The 12163-nt window shown below is 43.2% G+C and overlaps 1 protein-coding gene across 2 annotated transcripts in view; it reads left to right on the top strand.

Annotated features, from left to right (window-relative positions):
• Positions 1–291: 291 nt before the first annotated feature.
• Positions 292–12163, top strand: part of LOC126531271 (uncharacterized) — a 43361-nt gene continuing 31489 nt past the window's right edge. Inside the window, exons 1-6 of one of the 2 annotated variants that reach the window (XM_055071060.2) lie at positions 292–485; positions 560–727; positions 2836–2959; positions 4106–4192; positions 8024–8209; positions 9115–9156. In XM_055071060.2, the coding sequence (XP_054927035.1) occupies positions 570–727; positions 2836–2959; positions 4106–4192; positions 8024–8209; positions 9115–9156 (597 nt within the window). In that variant the 5' untranslated portion in view covers positions 292–485; positions 560–569. The remainder of the gene's footprint in view (positions 486–559; positions 728–2835; positions 2960–4105; positions 4193–8023; positions 8210–9114; positions 9157–12163) is intronic. The other variant, XM_050178726.3, reaches the window with a different exon arrangement.

Below are 12163 nucleotides of genomic sequence, written 5' to 3'. Positions count from 1 at the left end.
ACCATTATGCGATTTATAAACAAATATGAACGTTTTAAACTGCGCGGTGAAGGTTAATGTCGCTGTCGATGCGAAGCAGCAAAGAACGATAGGCTTGTAAATATAAGCGATACCGAGAACAACTTAACCACTGCAGAACCAACAAAACTATATAGTATATAATAGTAGTTGACTTCATAATAGGCTTTAAAATAACGAAACAACAAACCATCATGAACTGAGCAGGAGCCGCGGTGACGGTTGCAACCGTTTTAGCGCTGCAGTAACCGCAGTGCCGTACGCAGCAGTGCGTCGGGTCACATGATCGTTAACAAACGCCTAAATGCGCGGGAACATTCACGCGAAGTAAATAGCGCGTGCAGCGCGTTCGGCTGTTCCCTTTCACGATATACGTTCAACGGTCGGCCATATCGTTTACTATCCTTGCAACTTTCCGACATAAACCCGCAGGACAGCTGTCAGCCATTCCTGGAATATACGTAAACGTGCGTGTTTGCTTTTCCGTGCCTGCGGTCTCTAGACCATAATAAGGTTGATTAATTATTCTCTTTTGGTCTAGGTACCCAAAAATGGAACACAGGGGAGCGCGTTCGGGCAAGAAGAGCTTGGTCACGCCGCGTACTTTAATTCCTCGGCGGAGCGCTTCGGTCGATGCGCGGAGCTCGATGACGGGTCGCAGCAGCCGGTCTGCCTGGACACCCGCCATGTCCGGTGGACGAAACAGACGGTAAGCGAACTTCCGTGTCATTCCACACCTTTGTCGGCCAGATAGTCAAAATTTAAGTTAACGCTGTGCATTCGACGATTGCGCTTGAATACGCACACCTCGAGTGTGCATCGGTCCGAAGATGCGTAGAGTTGCACGAGTCAGGGGTGGAATTACTGGGCGCTACACTTGAAAGTCAATGTTCAGACGCTGCCTAAATTTCCTGGACTGCACTGTACAGTTGTGAACTCCACTGCCTTTGAAACGCGAGTTCGTTCCTGAGTTAGTGCTGCAGTCAGTCCTTAATTCATACCGCTTCGATAGCTTCTGGAGGAAAAGTTGTCAAACCTAAGTGGTGACCAGTCACGCCCCCGTCCCCCACTTCCTTTACCTTTTACACCTCCATCTGCAATCAGCAGCTATCCTCGGCAAAGTAATGTGAAAAAAGAAATGTGAAGTAGAAAATGCTATGCCCGTCCCAACTAAGCCATTTTACAGGAAAGTCAATATTCAGACACTGCTCGGATTGCCTGCACCGCAGTGTTTAGTAGTGCACTCCTGTGCCTTTCGCCTACGGATGCTGATGTCTTTCTCGCTTGAAAGCTGGTATCTGAAAGCTGATAAGGTTATGAAGGCGAAGTTGTTAGAAGTTCCACTTCAATCAACTTTTAATGCTAGCCGATAAGGCCGCACTGCGGGTAAAGAAGATTAAGAAATAAAGAAAAGGTGAAGAAAAACCTAAAAATGTCAACGAACTAAAAATTTTGTCATGGTAAAGAGGGCCAGGTCTGTTGCAAACGCGTCTGCTCTTGTTAATACGGTAACTAGCTGGGCGAGCCGGTACATCTGCATTATTATTACTTGCAGTGCGCACTAAAAACACTGTTTTTAGTGCGCGATGTAATAATGCCGTTAATTCATAATGGTGTAATAAAGCTTTTCTTTTTTACCTTTAAAGCTTCTCAACATTTCTCATTGACTTTTTCACCGATTTGTTCCATTGTCTCAGTAACTTGGAATACCAGGAGGCATTATTCCTCCAGAGGTTAGTGAACTGACTAGTTTACTGTACCAGAATTGTCAGAATACATTTGCATGTTTTTTGCTCCACAACTCAAGGTATAGTGCACACTGTTGGCCATTCATCATTGGTAGACATGTGCCCATAAAGGGTGTCCATGCAGAGCGAGGCTGCTCGCCTTACTGCAATAATGTTGCTTACATTTTGTTTTATCTTTGTTTCCTGACCCTGCTGCCACATGGCCATTCCCACCTACCCGTACCGTTGAGGTGGCCAGCATCGTTGCCACTTTTACAGTGTGGTAAAGGAGTCGCTCCAATTTTCGGCTCTCACTTTTCTGGTGCCCTAGCAACACGTGGCTGTCAAGGCAATGTCAGTGCACTGCAGAGGTGTCTTGAAAGTAGTCGGAGCTACCAACCACAAGCTGCCTGCTACAAATCTAGGCAATTGTACTCTTATGAAGGAGGAAAATCTGAATATGCTCTGCACACAAGTGTTCCCTTAAAAGTGGACCGTTCTGTACAATGGGGTATGACTGGTACATGCTCCATTTCCTGCCTTGCATTGCTTTCCTATTGCTTCCACCATAGAAAAGCTGCCTGTTCCTAAGCGTAATTTGATTTACAAGAAAGAGTGGCCAAGAGCTAGGAATTTAGCTTTTTGCTTGATCAGCACCAGCGCTAGCCACCGTAAATGATACACAGGTAAGAATGGCATTGTGCTGGCAGGGTGAGAAAACAAGCATAAAAAAAATGTAAGTAACACTATTGCAGAAAGGCAAGCAGCCTTGCACTCTGCGTGTAAACCATATGTGCATGCATGTTTCCAATGCACTGTACCTTCAGTCGAGAAAATGATGCACTTAAAGCCGAGGGTAAAAGAAATGCAGCTATAATAAAGCAGAGTATTATGGCAGTATGACAGCTATGAAGTAGTTAGAGGACTGTGGAAATGTGTAATGGATTGGGGAAAGCAGTGCCTGGAAATTCGAGTAGACTGTCAGCATAAGAGCACACAGCTTAGTCATTTATTTTCTCTACTTGTGGCATACACAAAAAAATAGTATTCAGGGAACTATGCCTAATCTGTTGCTGTCTTTGTGGGTTAGCTCATCTAGCCTGGCTCAGATGGACCGTTTGAGCCAAGGTGCACAGAAACCTGCAAGCCTGAAAGACCAGAGGGCCTTCAATGACAAGGCCTACCTTTCTGAATGTGTGGACAACTTGTACACTGTGAGTCTACAATGCTCCTGTTAGCGTGCATCTTACACATTCCATTTTGGAAGCTGCATTAATGTTTGTTACCACATGGACTCTCCTGCTTAGAATTTCTGCAGCCCAAGTGCAAAAAGCTATAGGTGCTTGCAGATCTGAGCATTGCAAGGGATTACTGCAACCTTTACCAGTGGGTAACTCTCATTGATAACGTCTTACACCCGCCGTGGTGGTTTAGCGGCTACGGAATTGCACTACTAAGCACGAGATCGCGACATCGAATGCCAGCCACGGTGGCTGCATTTCGATGGGGGCGAAATGCAAAAACTCGTATGTACCATGCATTGCATGCATGTTAAAGAAATCTTAGTCAAAATTAACAGTCTCTCCCACTGTGGCCCGCCTCATTATCAGATCGTGGTTCTTGCACATAAAACCACAGAATTTAATTTCTTTAATTGATTACTTCTTATCTACCTCTCTATGGAAAGAGTATACAAATAGAATTATTGTATTTCTCAGACTATAGTTGTACACATGTAAATGTCAAATTTTAATGCTGTACATAACCGTATGTGCAGACAATAACATTAGCACTCTTTCAAGGTCACTCGTGGCTTTGAATGCTCAGGATGATTATAACAATGTTTTCATACAGGAACATAGCAAGGGAAGCAATTAAACAAGTGGGATTTAGTAGTGATGGAATTTTCTTACTAATACTACAATGGCTTCTGAGAAAATAATAGTCCATTTCTTTGTCAGATTTCACAACTTTCTCTGCAAAAGTAAACATTTAGTCAGTATGCCTGGGTTTTGCATTAAGTACCTCTGGACTATGATCGGGTGACTATGATTGAGGAAGAGCCAAAGAAAACTGTTGCTTTAATAGACGTGCTCTATGTAGTTCGAGATAAGTGTCATTCAGCCATTGCTCCATGTTTCCCCAAAATTCTTGTTGGACCTTGCGTGGGATTGTTGCTTGCACAGTGCCTTAGAACTAGTTGGAAGGTGTTCCCCTAAACATTAGTTTGGGGGCTCAAGCGATTCAACCTGAAAGGAGCCACTATCACCAATATCTGTAACCCTTTTAATGTGTGCTTGTGAATGGAACTTTTCTGGTCAGTGCCTAATTTCGCATTTGTACTCATTTTCTTATGGCAGTTTCTCAAGGAGCAGGGATACCCTAACCACACCACTCCCCAGATGTTGAGCAGGATGTCTGCCAAGGAATTTGAAAATGTCATAACAGTGAGTGCTTCCTACTTCATCAGGAACAAGCTACTCTTGCGTGCAGTATTGTGAACACTGCTTTCTGTTCATCTTATCCTGAAGTGGATTTACCATGCTGACATAGGGATAATGAGGGTTAAAAAGAAAGTGGCTGTATTCTCTTTTCATTTTTGAATATCACCAAAAGGATTTCTTCAGCAATTTTAAAAAGGTAATGATCCTAAATGAAAGGTTGGTTTTGGTGGAACTGGAGTAACCAAAGCAAAGCAGCATGATTGAACTATGTGGCGCACAATGTATGAATGCACCTTAAGCATTTTTTAAAGTTCCAAGAATGGAATAGTGCAAGATGTATTTATCCATCAATCTCTTCACATTTCACGCATTGTCAGACTTACTACTTTTGTTTTTGCATAATTTGAGCACACTGGGCTTGTCCTTGCACCATTTGTTTGCTTGCATTTTTCTAATCGCGACATGTAGCAACGAAACCAATAAAACATCTTATTTCAGACAAGCCACTTCCGCTTAGTCGTGTATCTAAAAGAAAAATGCATTTAAATGTTTCGGTGACCCATTTATGCTTCGAGAAACATTGGTGATTTTTCATGTATAATGCGGCACACTCGCTTGAAATCTAAAAAATAAACAAAACAACTAACACACTTAATAAAAAAACATTTTTAACAGCATGTCACAGTAGTGCAAATTGTTTCCTTAAATTTGGCTGTCAGTTTCCATGGCTATGTATGAGGGTAAATCATTCCAATCGATGATAGTGCGTGGTACGAAGGGTTGAGCGAAAGTTGATGACCGACACAAAATGCGTTTCACTTTGTTAGGGGGATCGCGGCGAGGAAAGATAATCGGCGGTGGCTGAAAAAAATCATCACGAAGTGAGGTGTGGTGGAAAATTTTATGAAATAGTGATAAGCGAGAATGTTTTCAACAAAGGCTCAAGGATTGCAAACCGGCACGTTTCTTTAAAGATGTAACGCTGGTGAATGTTGAATAATCTGAAAAAATATAATCGAGCAGCACGGTTCTGCAGGGCTTCAAGGTTAGAGGCTAGATATACCTGATGGGGATCCCAAATTGCCGCAGCATATTCAATTTTCAAGCGAATGATTGTGATATATGCCTGTTTTCATACGAGTGGTGGCGCTTGCTTGAGGGTTCGTTTAAGTATTCCAAGAGTACGGTTAGCAGCTGCCAGGGTTAAATTTATATGGTGATGCCACATTAGGTCAGACTGGAAATGAAGGCCAAGATATTTGTAGGAAGTGGAAGACTCAATCGTGCTGTTATTAATGAAGCAAGTGTTTTCAATTCGAGACTTTCGGCCGTTAGATGTCATTAACTTGGGTTTTAGAGATATTAAGCGACATTAGCCATTTGGAGCACCATAAGGTAATTGCATGATACCATTTACGGGATACGGGGTTCAAGAAAGACCAGAAAAACTAGTGGACTGGTGAAGACGGCATCCGCTTGGCACACAGCAGTTTGCCTGCTGGCACCGCACAATGTTGAGGTGGCATCTGTCCCGATTAAAACCCTAATATTGAGCCCAACTCGGCAGCCGCCTCAGAAGCCCACTCTTAAACTTGATAATGAAAGTTACTTGCTCTAGGCAAGTGGCGGGCCGTTCCCCCTATGATGAAATAATAGTAAGTTGGCAGCTGTGCATGCTGGCTTTCTGCTGTGGGCACTGGTGGAGTGTGGTTACAAGGGCTCCCAAAGAGTGTGTTCGGGAAGTCGGCAGGTTTAGTGATTTCAGGCACCTATAAGATCTTGTACAACTTGGACACAGCCTATACTGTTACATACACATCCAATGCACCAGCAAGTGAGGTATTGTCTACTGAGGAGCTGTACCATCTCTTTAGTTAATCAAGGGTCAGCACCGTCAATATTGTAGAGGGAGAGGCAATGTGGGACGGTTCACTATGCTTAAGACAGTCGCTGCAGCATTGAGGTAAGGTGAATAGAACGAAAGACACTCCTGTTTTGAGTAAAACTTTTGACTTATCAAGAGTGATGGCGAATTGAAGGGGGCCTTGCATAGAGCCTGCAATGAAACACCTGCGTACACATCCTACCACACAAAAACTGTACAAAAGAGAAAGCCACGACAGCTGGATGATTTGACTGTTACCGCCAAGTCACTCCTGCTTACTCCGAAATTTTTCGTATGTTTAAGCAACATTTCCTGGCAGATTGCAAGTTTTCTTCATGTTTGCATTAGTGGGAATTTGCTATGTTAATTTATATTGTGCTGCTATGCATTCAACAAAAAATAGCCATCTATTTGATGTGGGGGAAGTTGAAATCTTGTGCTGCAGACACTCAAAATTTTCTTGCAGTACTTTCACTTATTTGCACCGAATCTTTGCATACTGATCTATGCATGTTCAGTAATGCATTTGGCAGAGGTGCTTGCCTGCCTCGTCTGGCAAAAATCCACCACGGTAGTTCAGTGCATGTGGTACGCTGTTGAGCACAAGGCTGTGTTTGGTTCCCAGCCAATGTAACTGCATTCCAGTATGAGCAGAATGCAGCAATGCTTGTGTACTTGTGTTTAAGTGCACATTAAAGGGCCCTTCACCAGGCTCCATAGTAAATTTTGGTTATACGATGAAAGTTGTTACTTGCCCTCTGGGCAGTGTTCTGCCGCAACAATATTTCGGATCAGCTCATTAATAGCAGAGATAGAAATATTTCAGTGCCGCGAACCGGTGATTTCAGCAGGCGAACTCAACTGCCAAGTGAGACTCTCTCCACTTGCCCCATCTAGCCTCCGCAAGCGAAATGCCTTTCCTGCGTTCTCCCATACCGGACCTCAAGGATCATGTGACATACGTTGCGGGCCCTGCCTTCATTTTTTTCTCCTCGCTTTCTTGCGGTATGGTGCACTTCCGCTGACAGCATCACGAATGAACTGTTTTGATTGTCACATTTCGCACAGCGCATGATTTTGTGCACTGTGCATGAGGACACCTGACTAGTCAGTGCTACACAAATACTGACGCAGACACAAGCGAATCGCAGAGCATGATCCCATGCTGGAACACGATAGAAAATGACGGTTTGAGTGTCTGCATGTGTGACTGCACGACAGTGGGGACACGCAGACAAAACAGAAGTACATTTCTTGCTGCGACGTAAAGTAAAACAAAAACATGCAGACATTTGGTTTGTGTGTTTTATTATTTCTCTTAGCTTTAATTCGTCAATTCAAACAAATCACACAAGTAACAGATGTTGCCTTGAATAATTCTCGAAGTCGTGTGTCTCAATGATTGACGTCGCGCTGCGAACACGAGTACGTAGGCACAGGAACATGTGCACATCACCGTCTGGCTTCGAGTGCGGTCGAAAGAGAAGACGGCCTTCGGATTGAAATTTCAGACGTTTGCGCTGCGCGTAGCGATATTATAGTTCGCAAACACTATCAGTAGCGCACATTGTATGCTCTACGTGCTTGTCAGCTTAAAATGGCCAGACCTGGTGAGGGGCCTTTTAAAGAACCTTATGTGGGCTTTCATAGTGCATTCTTGTGATGCAAAGGCCATCAATTATCAGATAAGGAAAGACAGCCATTGGCAGCAATGGATATCCTCAACTGTGAACCAATTTAGTTGCAACCTGAAGCCACACTTCTCTATTCTTTTAGCCCTTCATCATTGGCTCACACACCACTGCCATTGCTATTGCAATATAATAGAAAACGCAGTAATGGATGAGGCCTAGTGCTGAGCTCTGTTAGTGTCCAGCTTGGTTTGATATTTTGGACATGCATAGTGTGCATTCATTACTGGCACAAGAAGTAATCGAACGTTCATGCAGTTTTTAATAAAGTTCTTCGAGCCCAACTTCAAGCTGGGTGGCGGATTGCGGATGGAAGATGTGGTGCTCGAGCAGCTACGCCGGCTGGGTTATCCGTACCCATTACACAAGAGCATGCTGTTGGGAATCGGTTCCCAGCCACACAAGGCCCTCGCCATCATCACCTGGCTGGCAGACTTGGCCAAGGTAAGCATGAGTAAACAGGGAATGTTGTCACCAGCAGGCTCACTTCTGCAAATGTCCTTTGTGTTTCCAGATGAGTACTGCTGACATAATTGGTCCATAAGCGGAAAACGTCTCCTTTTTTTTTTTTTCCAGTCGAGTTCCTTTCACCTAGTGTCCAATCTGTGGCTCTGGCATCTTTTTAGCAGTAGCATTGCAAACTGTCACTGTTTTAACCAATGTCATGGGAACAGTACAAATACAAATGTTTGAACAATGTTTTCTTTAGCCTTGCGGAGCTGCTATAACAGCAGGCATGGTTGGTATTCTAAAATTCAGTTCTGTTTAACCCAAGCAACAGAAAAAAATTTATTAGGGCACGTCCAATCAAGCTAACACGCACTGTTCAGGTTTCTGAAGTATCTGTACTTGTCTTCTCCTTACACTCTTAGACAAAAGTACATCCTTTGGGGTGTATATCTGCCACACAACGATAATCGTCATGTACCTTGCTTGCGTTTCCTTTCTTGAAAACACCACACCTGCTACTTTCCTGTCGGGAATGCTATGTCATGCTGATAACGCGCATACCGTTCGTTACTGGGAAGTACCAGGCTTGCCGCATTGAAGAAAGGAAATGCGGACAAGACAGATGACGATTATTGTTATGTGGCAAAAGGGTGTAATTTTGCTTATGAGTCTATACTAGTGGCCATAGCTAAGAGCCTTGAACGTTAAAATGGTGCATGCAAAATATATGCTTGTAAATCTAGTAGTAACTAAAAGCTGGTGGGCAATTCCATTCACTGTTTTAGTTCAGCTCTAATAACATAGTATTTGGCACACTTTTTAGTGAGGCTGGAAATTAGGCAAAGAAAATGCTGTGTTCTTACTGGCTTTTTGCTGGTGGTTTTGCCTTTTCTTTGCAGTACCACGACTCTGTGAACCCACTGATGGACTTCTTCAGCTCAGTAAGTTACTTCCTTTTACCGTAGCCTTATTTGCATTTTTAAAAAAAATTTACTGTGGCTCTCTACTGCTCCATAAGAATAATGCACAATTTCAGTGGTACAAATGAAACATCAAGTGACAACCCCACTTCACTTCAAAAGAATCTCAAAGAAAACAAGTCTACTTTTCACTTGCAGACATCATGCAGTTGTCAATCAATCATTATGCTACCGCTCCGATTGTTCTATCGTTGTCATTTCAGCATTATCATGCTGTCATGGTCTTTACATTCTTGTCATGCCATCATTGTCATTCCTTTCTCATCATACATGGGATCTCCACTTTGAGTGCCACAAGCTTATGTAAAGTGAGGCACTTCCCCAGTGCAAATGTGTACAACTTGGTTATGTGTGCTATATACAGTCAAATCTCGTTAATTTGAGCACGCTTAATTCGAACTTTCGGTTTATTCGAAATGACGCTGTTGTCCCGTCATAGTTGTGTATTCCAATGGGCGAAAACATTCGGTAATTCGAACGCGCAAGCATCTGCGGCAGTTAATTCGAACATACTGCGCTCCAACAATGCACTCAGCAGCGTGCCAAATCACGCGGCGGCGCCTCTGAGTAGCATTCCTCTGATCCAGACATCGAGGAAAAGCTTAGGAGAGACTTCTCAACGCCGCGCGCGAAGAAAAAAAACCGTGGCGGGAATTTGTGCGCAGGCGTGTGCCGGTGCGCATCACCGATTACTTCTTTTCGTGACCGGTTAGCGACTTGCGTCTAGTGTCGCGGCACCGCCATGTACCCCATAGAGTCAATGTATAAGAAGTCTGAGATTTCGGACGCAAGAAACTTTCGCCTTCCGACTTTCCGGGCTTCGCCTCGAGCCGGCGCTTTCGCACGCAGATCCGCTTGGCAGCCCTAGCCACACCACGGCAACGCTAGGCCTAGCTACTTCGACGTTCGCTACCAGCTTCTTGCTGCTCGGTGCCGTGTTTTTCATTGAAACAATTCGCCACTGTTAGCAATGGCGCCGTCTCCGCCTTTGTAATCCTCACCAATGTCTTCTGAGCGCGGAAAGCACGGCGCGTTGCATAATACCGGCTCTCGAAAGTCAACTTCGCCCAAATACAGCAATTCTCGCGTGAAGCATACCAAGAATCTGAAGGGGCAATTGTCACGGGACATGTTTCCTTTTATTATACACGCATGTACCCGCCGCCTCCTATCGCAGTACGAGCACCGATACGCGTAATAACTGACTGCAATTTATAAATAATGGTGAATAAATCTTGAACTCGTGTGTTAGCTAAGTGCACATGCAACACTGCAGGTAAGTCCTCCATTCTATTAGCTTCCTTTAGTTCCTTTCGAGTTCGAATTATCAAGATTCGACTATTCTTGTTTAGAAACCATTTGCAAATACAGTGTTCCTCGCAAGCAAAGCTTTGTTTGCACTCGTTACCAGAGTGCATGGCATCCACATAATTTTTCTATGCAAAGCGCTAGGTGAAGAAGGAAAAAAACTTTTATAACTTTGCGCATTCGTCAGTCTCAAGGAAAAAAACTTTTATAACTTTGCGCATTCGTCAGTCTCATTCGAGTGAGGAAGATTGATTCAAGGTGCAAAACAGTTGTCCCTATTTGTGCCTTTAAACCTTTGTTCTTGCATTTACCACTGTGCGTAACACCACGTCATCTGTGTGCCTTCATAATTGCGTAGTCACTATCAATGATAGTGTCGACAGCAACTGTGGTTTGGTCTGCAGCAATTGTGGCAAACAGTACTTTAGTTTTGACTCTGTGCGCGTGTCGGCCATGCATTCACGCTAACACTTGTGATTGGCAGTCAAAGCTGCGGAAACTATGCAAGCGTTCCAGTCGTAAAAGTATGGCTCAATGTATTTCTTACTGAACTGGCTTTTGATCGGCAGCGTCTTCTTCAGAATAATTTTTCATATCTTAGCACTATATCGCATAGCGCTAATGTTGCATCTAATTATGCACTGTTTCTGTACCTTCCTGCTTAAAGTATGTGATGCTTTATGGGTGATCATGTTTAAATTTTTATGGAATTTTTAAAGATTGCCTGTTGCAGATAACATAATTTTAGTCCTTGAGCTATATTGTTAGAGAGGCAGACACTGCACGAACTATTGAAAAAATGTTCATGATTTTAGTGAAATTTTACTAGGTAATTTCTTCTTGATTACTTTATGGCACATATTGCAATTACGAATTGTAGCTGGCCAGTTTGTCAGGCATGTCCAGTTGCAAAGAATTTTCAGAATGACGCCAATTTGGAGATGTGCACCATCAAACTTGCTGTAAAAATGTATTGTTGGTCCACTTTTTAAGCAATGCTCATTTATGCATCGAAGCACAAAAGTAACTAAAACGCTCATGTATTTCATCCCGCACTTTGGGAAATATCTCGAAACTGGTGTCATCCTGGAAATTCATTTCATGTGGCTGAGTTGCAATTTCACCGGCTACAAGGAATAAATTTCAGTATGTAATCTAAAGTAATTAAGAAGTTAATCAGGAACCTATTGTTAATTAGTTGAATATGTGTTTTGATTTCTTGTGCTAGTAATGTCTACCTCTTTGAATACTCCAGCTCAACGATAAAAATTAGGCTATCTGCCACCAGCAGTTTTTGAATATTCCGTAAAACCTAGAAAGATCACCCTATATATATTTTCGTTGCTAATTCAGGAGTGGTTTGAGTATGGTTTTACAAACATCACTGCTTATTTCACCTTGTCTCTCCCATAAGATCTGCGGTGTTATCAAAATTTTAATATAACTTAAGGATTGTTCGAGTCTTTTCAGGTTTTCATGTATGATCCAATGTGATGTCTGCAGACCTGCACAGAATGGGAATGCAATAGATTATAGGTGTGCATTGCCAGCAGATTTGGGTTGGAGTGACCCCTTTCTCTCTGTGAGAATGCTATCTTACATGCGAATGTTATACACTTGTCACACGATGCATTTTCGGCGATCGAGCCAGATTGGCATC

The sequence above is a fragment of the Dermacentor andersoni genome, chromosome 5, assembly GCF_023375885.2.
Source record: "Dermacentor andersoni chromosome 5, qqDerAnde1_hic_scaffold, whole genome shotgun sequence".
Taxonomy (NCBI): domain Eukaryota; kingdom Metazoa; phylum Arthropoda; class Arachnida; order Ixodida; family Ixodidae; genus Dermacentor; species Dermacentor andersoni.
Note: the sequence above shows the minus strand (reverse complement) of the source record. Positions and strands in the feature narration are given on the sequence as shown.